Genomic DNA, 10,162 nt, shown 5'->3' on the forward strand with positions numbered 1-10,162 from the left:
GGGAAAGAGAACTGAGTGTGTGTGTGTGTCCACACGCACGTGTGTAACGTAGAAAAACGGCTGAACGGATCTATAACCAAATGTTCATCATGTTAGTCTTTGAGGATTAGGGTTATGAATAGGGTTTTACGCGTCTCGACTTCTCTGACTTTGTGTGTGTGGTATGCACAGACTGCTGTAAAGGTCATAGGAGACCATAAAACAATTTCGTCAGCAACAGCAACAACAAAAAAAACAAGATGAAGGACACCGAAAGCTGGGTTTGAATTATAATGCCCCTTGGGAGAGGTACTAGTGGCGATTAAAGAACAACGTTTCCAGAGTACGGTCTGAGGAAAGGGCAGGTGTTAGGAACAAAGACTTTTAAGTTTCGGAAAGCAGAGGAACAAACTGGGAGAACAGACTCTGTTGGAAAAGCTCTCTGGTGGGTTTGCCAAGCAGCACAGCTCCTCCCAAGCAGCACAGCTCCTCCCATCACTGGGAAACGAAACTCACAGCCACCTGGACTTCTGGCAGCAGAAGAGGAAGAGGCTGACACTCTCCTGGAGCCAGCAGTTCTGTGGCCACTGGCTCTCCTGTCCCCACCAAGTCTCACGATGGATCTCTCCAAAATCCCAGCTAGAGATCTGGACAAGTTCATCGAAAAATACCTCCTGCCAGACACGCGTTTCCGCGAGGAGGTCAGACAAGCCATCAACATCATCTGCGCTTTCCTGAAGGAGATGTGTTTCCTGCAAGCAGCTGACCCGGTGCGAGTGTCCAAAGTTGTGAAGGTGAGCCCGCCTGCTGGACCAGGGATAGGCTGGGGCAGGGGGTGACCGAATGGGTGACAGCTTCCGCAGAGAAACAGAGCAAAAGATGAAGGTCTCAAGGCTGGTGGTTTCTGATTTATGCATAACCCAACATATAACCACAGCTTGTGAAAACAGACTCTGGGGTCAAGTCCTGCCTCTGAAATTGTTTAACAACTGCCTGGGTGAAGTTCATGAACCACCGCCCTAGGCCATGTCTATTTCAGGGGTAGGGAAACTGAGGCCCAGCTCTGATCAACACTTGGCTAATTAGTGGCCAGGCTGGTGACTCACCATCTCTGCAGTATCACGAGCTGGTTAAAAGGATACGTTTTGACAGACTGGTAGTTCCTGAAGGGAAATGGGTTTGAGGGGAGGATGAAGAGGATTAAGGAGTCAAATAAAGGGGGCAGAGAAGGAGACTAGACTTTGGGCGGTGAACACGTACGCGAGTATACAGATGTATTATAAAACTGTACACCTGAAATTTATATAATGTTATTAACCAGTGTTACTCTCAGTAAATTTAGTAATAATAATTTTCAAAAGAGTATGTTTTGAAAGCAGGTAGCACCCACTGTCTGCGAAAACTTGAACGAGTTACTTAACCTCTCTGTGCCTCAATATCCTCACTCCTAATTCCCAATACCATAATTCTGTGCAGATTAAATAAAATCCCCACCCTGGGCCAGTCTACAGTATGTAACAATATAAGATAGCAAAGGCCAAGGAGTAAAGAACACAGCCTCTCGAACGAGGCAGCCGGGGTTTGAACTGCATCTCCGCCGCTTACCAGCTGTGCGATTGGGCTGATCTATAACCTCGCTGAGCATCTGTTTTCCCATCTGTAAAGTGGGAACTCATAATAAGAGTGCCGAAATGCCAAGTCCTTGGGCGCGTCGTGAGAGCCAGGACTGGCGATGCGCTCCGAACAGTGGCGAAGGCTCACGAATGTTCGTGGCGGTTCTCATCGCTGTGTTTAGGGAGGCTCTTCTCACCCTCCTCTGTTTCAGGGCGGCTCCTCGGGCAAAGGCACGACCCTCAGAGGCCGATCTGATGCCGACCTCGTGGTCTTCCTCAGCCACCTCGGAAGTTTTCAGGAGCAGTTCAATCGCCGAAAAGAATTCATCCAGGAAATCAGGAGGCAGCTGGAAGCCTGTCAGGAAATCTATAAGTTTGCAGTGACGTTTGAGGTTCAGAATCCTAGATGGGACAATCCCCGTGCACTGAGCTTCGTGCTCAGGTCTCCCTTGTTACACGGTGACGTGGAGTTTGATGTCCTGCCTGCCTTTGATGTCCTGGGTGAGTGCCCCAAACACGAGGCGTCTCAGCCTCTGTCCTCTGTCAGGGCCCCTTTCTCTCTCTTTTTAAATTCCTGAATAGCAATCTCCCACCATTTGAGGGTCTTCCCAAAACAGAGCATCCCTTTAAAGCAAGTAAGAGATTTTAGAATGAAGAAGGTCTGATCAGCCACAGAAGTGACATTAAACAATAAATTGGCCCAATTTGGGAGCAAGACACTTAGTAAGCTTGCCAGGTTTACTGACTAGTTCTACTTGTGGCAAAGCGTTCTATCTTTCTAAAAACGAGACAGCATAGATCTGGCATAAAGTCAATATGTTAATTTCATCTTTTACCCAAAATATGACAAAGCCTCGTGAAACTTACACCGAGGGTTGGGATCTTTGACTAATTAACGTGCAGAAACATTTGAACCAGGAAGGGTAACCTCTTAGAGGTTCAGTCCAGCATTAGTGACACTGGTAAAGCCACACTAGTTTTACCAGGTTTTTTTCTTTTCATTTTTATTTTAAAGAAAAAAAAAAGTGCAAAAACCCATTTTCCAGCGTCGGCCACCCCCCACCCCAGGTCACCCCCTTGTCATACGATTATTTTAAGTATTAAGTGATTATCTACATTAAGCTCTTACACGGGGCCTGGCACATAGTAGGTGTTCAAAAATGTGAGTCCCCGAACTGTGCACCAAGGCACCCCCAAGACACTCCTATGAACTAACTCACCGGGGAATCGTTTAGATTTTAAATTTCCGGAGGAAACCCAGTGGTATCTGACGCCATGCAAACAACTATTATTCATTTATACAGACTGAGCTACTTCATAAACAGAACTGCGAGGGATTTCTTTTTGGGCCCAGGGGGGCCGGCAAGAAAAATATTAAAGCTCTGAAGGCACTGGGAAGTGACAAAGTTTGGGAATATCTCCCGGTTGCCGTGTCCTGTGTTGGGGGCTGGGGCACAAAATGGTGACCAAAAACAAGAGGGAGAGAGAGAAGGGGAGGAAGAGCATGGCAGGTGGACGGAATGGCACAGGCAAAGGCCTAGAGGTGAGGAAAGAGGGCAGGAAATGAGCCAGGACGCTGATCCCCTGGAGCCGGTAACCTTGGTGGCATGGGCGAGGCAATGACAGTGGAGAGAGGAGAAGAGGCCCCCTGGCTCTAAGCCTGCTGCCCTTCCCATCACACCCACAGCCACAGCCTGTCTCCCCAGAGCGTCTCAAACCTTATTAGAGAAGAATCGATACCTTAAAGTTACGGATTCGTCCCTAACAGGTCAGGTGCCAAGAAGCTACTTTTCTGACTCCCAAATCGCCGAAGGCTACAGGCCTCACCCCCAAATCTACATCAAGCTCATCCAAGAGTGTGAAAAGCTGGGGAAGGAGGGCGAGTTCTCCTCCTGCTTCACGGAGCTGCAGCGAGGCTTCCTGAGGCAGCGTCCAACCAAGGTCAAGAGCCTCATCCGGCTAGTCAAGCACTGGTACCAAAAGGTATGGGGAGGGGGAGGATGCAGGGGGAAGAAGGAGGAGGAGAGAGGAAAGGGAACAAGGAGGGGGGGATGAAGATGGGGCTGAGGAAGAGGGGCGGACCCAGATGTCTCGTTCCCCTGGCTTTCCCAGAACCTTACAGTACTTCGAGTCCACTAACCGCCATGAAGCACTGCCTCCAGCTCACGGGCCACCTTTGTTGTATATTTCCGGTCTCCTTAGATTCTCAAGTGCCTCGAAGCGTTAGTATTGTTTCACAGAGCCAACGCTCGTTTAATCTACCTGTATATTTACCGTTTTCTTCACTATCGGTTCTTTCCTACATCTCCAACCTTCTATGTGGGATCGACTTCCTTCTTCTTGAAGTCCATCTGTTAAGATTTCTTTGGGGACAGTCTTCTGTCCCCGAAAGGAGGTGAACTCTCTCAGTGTTTGTCTGTCTGAAAATGTTTTGACTTTACCATCATCGTTGACGGGTATCTTCGCTGGCTTGGTGGTGGTTTCAGACATTTCGTTTCAATTTCCAGTGTCTCCGTCGAGAAGGCCGTTGCCCGTCTCACCGTGGCTTTTGCCTGTAACCTCTCTTATTCCCCTGGCTGCATTTATCTTTTTCTCTTTGTCTTTGACTCTGTTTAGTTTTAATCTACTGTGTCTTCATGATGATTCCTTTTTATTTGTCCCTCTCGGAGTCCCTCGGGCCCTGAATCCGTAGTTGGATATCTTTCATACATTTTGAAAATTCTTGGTCATGGCCCTAAAGTATTGTCTCCACCCCTTTCTCTCTCCGCCTCCTGAAACTCCACGTAAGTGCATGTTAGACCTCGCTCTACCTTCCGTAGCTCAGTACTCTCTTCTATGTGACCCATCTTTCTGTCTCTCCACGCTTTGTTCCGAATAGTCCGGTCTAAGCTACCTTCCAATTCACTATTTTCCCTTTCGCCACATCTAATTTTGTTGAATTATCAATTATAATTATCGTAGTCTTTGTTTTAGGATTTCTACTTCGCTCTTTTCAAATCTGCCGCTTTATATTTCATGGCTTCTAAATGCCTACCATTCCATGTTCGTCTTTTATTTATTTGAATATAGTATTCCCAGTTATTTTAAAGTCTGTATCTGATCATTCAATATTTAAAGTTTTGTAAATTTATTACTATTTTCTCTTGGTTTTTTTTGTTTTTTTTTTCTCTTCCTGCCGGTCATCACTCTTGGAGTCTTGTTTCCTTGTGTGTCTGGTTATTTATGTGCTGGTCATTGTACTTGAAATTACCTGTGACATAATTTGAGGCTTTAGATTACACACCTTCCTCCAGAGAGAATTTTGTTTGCCTCCCTAAGGCATACTTAGGAACACTACAAGTGCTTTCTCTCACTTAATTCTCATAATATCCCCCACACGGTAGATGATGTTATAACCAGTCACCTGGTAGATGAGAAAAAGAGGTTCCAAGTGTCATCTGCCCAGAACCAGACAAAGACTGGAGCCAGGCCTGACACCCACAACCGTCAGAATCCAGAGCCCCAGCCTTTAATCAGGGGTCAGTGAACGTTTTCCATAAATGGCTAGGTAGTAAGAAATTTAGTCTTTGTGGGTCACAGGTCTCTGTCTCAACTACTCAACTCTGTCTTTGTAGTATGAAAGCAGCCATAGACTATACATAAATGAATGGGTATGACTTCACTCCAAGAAAACTTTATTTACAAAAAACGAGCAGTAGGCTAGATATTGCCCATGGATATTGCTTTACACGCAGCTGGACAAACCCGTTTTTCTGGTGGCCTTTCCTCTTCTCAGTGTAAGGAGAAGCTTGGGAAGCCTCTGCCTCAGCAGTATGCTCTGGAGCTCCTGACGGTCTATGCTTGGGAACGTGGATGCAAAGAAACATATTTCAAAACAGCTCAGGGGTTTCAGACTGTCTTGAAACTGGTCCAGAACTACAAGAAGCTTTGCATCTACTGGAAAAAGTATTATGACTTTGACAACCCTGTCATTGCTCAGTACCTGAGGAAGCAGCTCAGGAAACCCAGGTACTCTATCCCCACCGGGCTCAGCACCCCACATAGATGGACCCCTGGATACAGCTGTGGTGCCCTGGAAATGGGAGAGTGGGAGGGCTTCACATGAATAGATCATCTTCTGATACCAATCCTTGTGCTGAGCCCTTTACTACTGTCATCTGGTTTAAACAACATTCAATCCTGTGGAAAGGTACCATGTCAGCCAGTTTATAGATGAGTAAGGTTCTGAGAGGTAAGGAGCTTGTCCAAACCTTAACAGAAAATGAATGAAATCGCTGACATTTGAACGAAAATAACAACAGTTACAGCAGTAATAATAGTTACCCCCAGAGATTGAAAGCTTTTTGTAAGACTAACATAATAGGAAAAATTATCATTATAACTGACATGTATTGACCCCTTTATTATTTTCCAAGAACTGTGCCAATCATTCACATGCCTCGTCTCGGTCCTCATGCCTCATCCTTTGAGGTTGGCACATTCGACTCTGCCCATTTCACAGATGAGGAAACTGAGGCTTAGGGAGGTCGAGTGACCTACCCAAGGGCACATCACTAATCAAAGGCAGAGGCGAGATTCAAACTCAGACGTAGAAGTCCCAAGTGCAAGGCTCTTTCCCCTGGGGCTCGCTGTCCGCCATGGAGCAGGGCACTCAGGGCTCGGCCCAGGAAGCAGCCCCACGCTACCTGTCCCGAGTCCCACGCTACCCCGGGCTGGTGTTTTGCTCTTTCGGGGGCATCGAGACTCCCCAGACTCAGCCCAGCACCTCACCTGTCCCTCTCTAAATGTCGTTCTTCAGGCCTGTGATTCTGGACCCAGCCGACCCCACGGGAAACCTTGGCGGTGGAGACTCACAGAGTTGGCCGCGGCTGGCGCGAGAGGCTGAAGCGTGGCTGAGTTACCCGTGCTTCAAGAATGCGGACGGCTCTCCAGTGGGCTCCTGGTACATAGAGGTGAGCCCTTCTGCTTGCTCCCTGTCGTCCTCCCCGCCACCACCCCTCCACACAGCCAAAGAAATTGCCTCTTGCTGGAAGTCACTCGTATTCGCATAGTTTCATGCCATGCTCCATATTCGACCCCATCCGGAGAGTTCCTGGAATTTTTACATTCCTTGTCCAAAGTTCACTCATTAATTGGTGCTGCCATGGCCGAAGGTCACTTTTTTTCCACAGCTCCAGTTGGCTCATTCCCCTAAGAATAATACTAAACAAAAATGCCCACCGCTTCCTGAATATTTCTTTTGGGCTCAGGTTTGGCCCTAAGACCTTCGGCACACATCATCTTATCAAATCCTCATGACACCCTGTGAGAGAGGTTTCTTACTCCCATCTTACAGATGAGAAAAGGAGGCTCAGAGAGGTGAAGCCACCTCCTCCAGGACATTCAGTGAGGGAGTGGTCATGCTGGCATTCGGACCCGGTGGACTCCACTGCCAGTGTTCATGCCACTGTGTAAATAGCGCGTCTTGCATCCCCCCCAAACCCCCCCCACACACACACACCGGTTTATCACGTGATGAACGGGAGACTCAGAGCAGCGGAGTGGCATGAGCAAGTGATACCGCTAAGCAGGAGCAGAAATTCCAGAACTGGGACCTTTCCGCTCCCAGGGTGGGGGTCTTTCTCAAGCCGGGGGGTTGATAATATCATAGTTGGGTTCCCCGGGAAGCAGACTGTTTCGGGGAGACCCACCGCAGCACCTGTGGAACAAAGGAGAAGGAAGCGGGTGTGGGCACAGAGGAGAAGTCCAGCTGGGACGCTGCCCAGGGACATTGTCAGCCACCCCACCCTCAGATCCCCCCGGGGAGCCCTGGAGCACTAGTGGCCTTCAGAGTTGTCCTACGGCAGTCCCATGTGTCCAGGCCTTTGTGCCCCACACGGAGCAGTCACCAAATGTGGACAGCTAGGGAAGGGCATGTGTCTGCAGCTGAGGCAATCCTGAAGGGCCGACTGCTAGAGCCGGTCTGCCGACAGCCTCCCCGGCCAGGGGACTCGTTCGTCTTTCCTCGAGGAGAGTCCAAGTTGCATGTCACAGAGTCCACCATAGACCGAGCCCCAGTGCCAAAGTGGGAGACCAGCTCCCCAGCGCGGTCACATGCTTTACTCTTTCAGCTAGAAGAAGACAGCAAAGATGACCAGGTGACCTATGAGTACTGGATAGATGAGTGTGAACAGCACCGCGGACACTTTCAGCAATACCACACACCCCTCTACAACACACCCCGCTACGACGCACCCCGCTACAACATACCCCGCTGCAACGCACCCCGCTACAACGCGCCCCGCTACAATGCACCCCGCTACGACACGCCCCGTGTGGATGAGAACCAGTGGTGTGTCATCCTCTGAACGCCAGTGCATCTGAGGAGACAGAGCTGCAGGGTCATCTGGGCCAGCCCCCTCATTTCCAGGGACACCCCTTGATTCAGGGAGGGCAGAGCACTCCCCCAAGCAGCAGCGAGTTGGTCAGACGTAGGACCGGAATCCAGGCCTCCCGCCCCCCGCCCTTCCCACATCCTGTGTGTTCTCTCCTTTCACAGGTAACTCTTCCCCTGGCCTTTCTTCTGTGTACCTGGAGGGAGGGTCTTACTTCAACTCGTTATCACTAGCAATAAAAATAATAGCAAATACCATTTGTTGGGTGTTTATTAACTACAAGACACATAGCCAAGAAGTGTGTCTGCGTAGCGTACGTGTGTGCACGCGCGTGCGCACGCGTGTTTATAGATTCAACTAGAAATATTTATTGAGCACCTACTGCGTGCCAAGCATTGTTCTGGGCACTGAGAACACAATGAGCTAAGCAGACAAAAATCTGTGTCTCAAGGAGCTGACCTTTGTGGGGAATATTTTAATATCAGGTAGGTTGGGGTCCTGCCAGTTTTCAATTACACGTAACCCTGAGATAAATATCTTTTTTTTTTTTTTTATTGTTTTGTTCCGTTGTCTGTCCACATCTCTATTTATCTGGGGGAAAAAAAAATTGTAGAACTGTCTCATCTAACACAGTGGTCACAGGTCACACGTGGCTATTGAGCCGGTCCAAAGTGCGATGCGCTGTGTCAAATACATCCCGGGTTCCACAGACCCGGTGCAAACAAACAAACAAACAAACAAAAACACCACATTGACAACTGATAATTTTTATATTGCACGTTCGAATATATTTTAATTGCATGATTGTGCGCTGAAATGACAATCTTTTGAGACGTCGAGTTAAATCGAAATGAATCCGTCGGTTTCTCTTTACGTTTTCGTGTAGCTACGAGAGATGTAAAGTCACATCTGTAGCTTGCCTTGTATTTCTGTTAGATGGTGCTGCCCTAAAAAGTGGATCACTGCATTAAAAAATAGACTATACTGATTTACGTTGTCACGGTGTCACACGGTCCTTGGTGCTCTCGTATCAGCTTTCTCAGGATGCTTGTACCCTGGGCCACAATCAGCCTGCCCTAGTCACCCCAGGGCCAGGTCCCAGGCATCTCAGGGTAGCCCCGACACCCACTGTAATTATGCAAACCAGCTGATCCTAAGTCTGCTTACCCTGCCTTGCCTTCCTCTCCCTCAGAATCCGTGATAAGGGTTCTTGCCCGTGTTTACCCCTTGTTCCCTCTGTCCCGCGAGTGACCCTGGAGCTTCCCCACGTGGCCCTGTCTCCTGTTTCTAGGGGCCTGTGAGTGTACATTTTTTTCCTTTGTGACAATATTTGGTTATCATCTTTAACAGCTGCAAACTAAAGAAATCATTTTTATTTGTTCGTTTTTTTAAAGATCGCTCCCCCGGTCCCTCTCTCCAACCTATTAAAATTTGGGGCCTGTCTCTCCATCCTTTTCTCTGACTTTACCTGTCTCCCTGTGTATGTAGAGTTTTTCTGAAAATGGGATTCTACTCCCTATGCGGTTTTGTTATCTGCATTTGTCATAGACATCACTCCATGCTGAGAAGAAAATGTTGGCATCCCATGTGATGGTTGTATTGCATTTTACCATGGGGTAATCCACTCGTGTTGTCTTCTGAGAGGTTCATGATTACAAACAATGTTGCAGTCGTCAGTAGATTAATCGAATCGGTAATTAGTTGCTTAACTGAAAAGCCACATAAATCATATGGTGCTATCATTTTAATTTTTTGAGGAACTCCCACTCTGTTTTCCATAGCAGCTGTACCATGTCGCATTGGCTATTTTTATATTTTTGTAAAAAATATAATAAGGGTGAGGTGATAGCTCATGGTTTTGACTGCATTTCCCCTATAATTAGTGATGTTGAGTATCTTCTCATATACCTATTGGCCGTTTGTATGTCTTCTTTGGGGAAACATCTATTTGAGTGCTTGGCCAATGTTTTAATGGGATTATAAGCTATTTTTATTTTTTGGTTTGTTTTGCTTTTTAGTTACAGGAGCTCTTTACTATTTTGGAAATTAACCCCTTATCAGATTTACGGTTTGCAAACATTTTCCCCCTTTCCCTAGGTTGCCTTTTCGCTCTATTGATTGTTTTGTTTTCTGTGCAGCAGCGTTTTAGTTTGATGTGGTTTTGCTTGTCTGTTTTTGCTTGTGCTGCCTGTGCTT

At 47.6% G+C, this 10,162-nt stretch overlaps 1 protein-coding gene across 1 annotated transcript; it reads left to right on the forward strand.

Moving 5' to 3' along the window:
- Positions 1–512: 512 nt before the first annotated feature.
- On the forward strand, positions 513–8,223 carry LOC107513273 (2'-5'-oligoadenylate synthase 1). The gene is made up of 6 exons (XM_016149766.2): positions 513–773; positions 1,805–2,093; positions 3,361–3,575; positions 5,368–5,600; positions 6,391–6,544; positions 7,703–8,223. The coding sequence occupies exons 1-6, from the start codon at positions 597–599 to the stop codon at positions 7,937–7,939; spliced, it is 1,305 nt and encodes a 434-aa protein (XP_016005252.2). The 5' UTR covers positions 513–596; the 3' UTR covers positions 7,940–8,223.
- The last annotated feature ends 1,939 nt before the right edge of the window (positions 8,224–10,162 follow it).

The sequence above is a fragment of the Rousettus aegyptiacus genome, unplaced genomic scaffold (assembly GCF_014176215.1).
Source record: "Rousettus aegyptiacus isolate mRouAeg1 unplaced genomic scaffold, mRouAeg1.p scaffold_m13_p_5, whole genome shotgun sequence".
In the NCBI taxonomy this organism is placed as follows: Eukaryota; Metazoa; Chordata; class Mammalia; order Chiroptera; family Pteropodidae; genus Rousettus; species Rousettus aegyptiacus.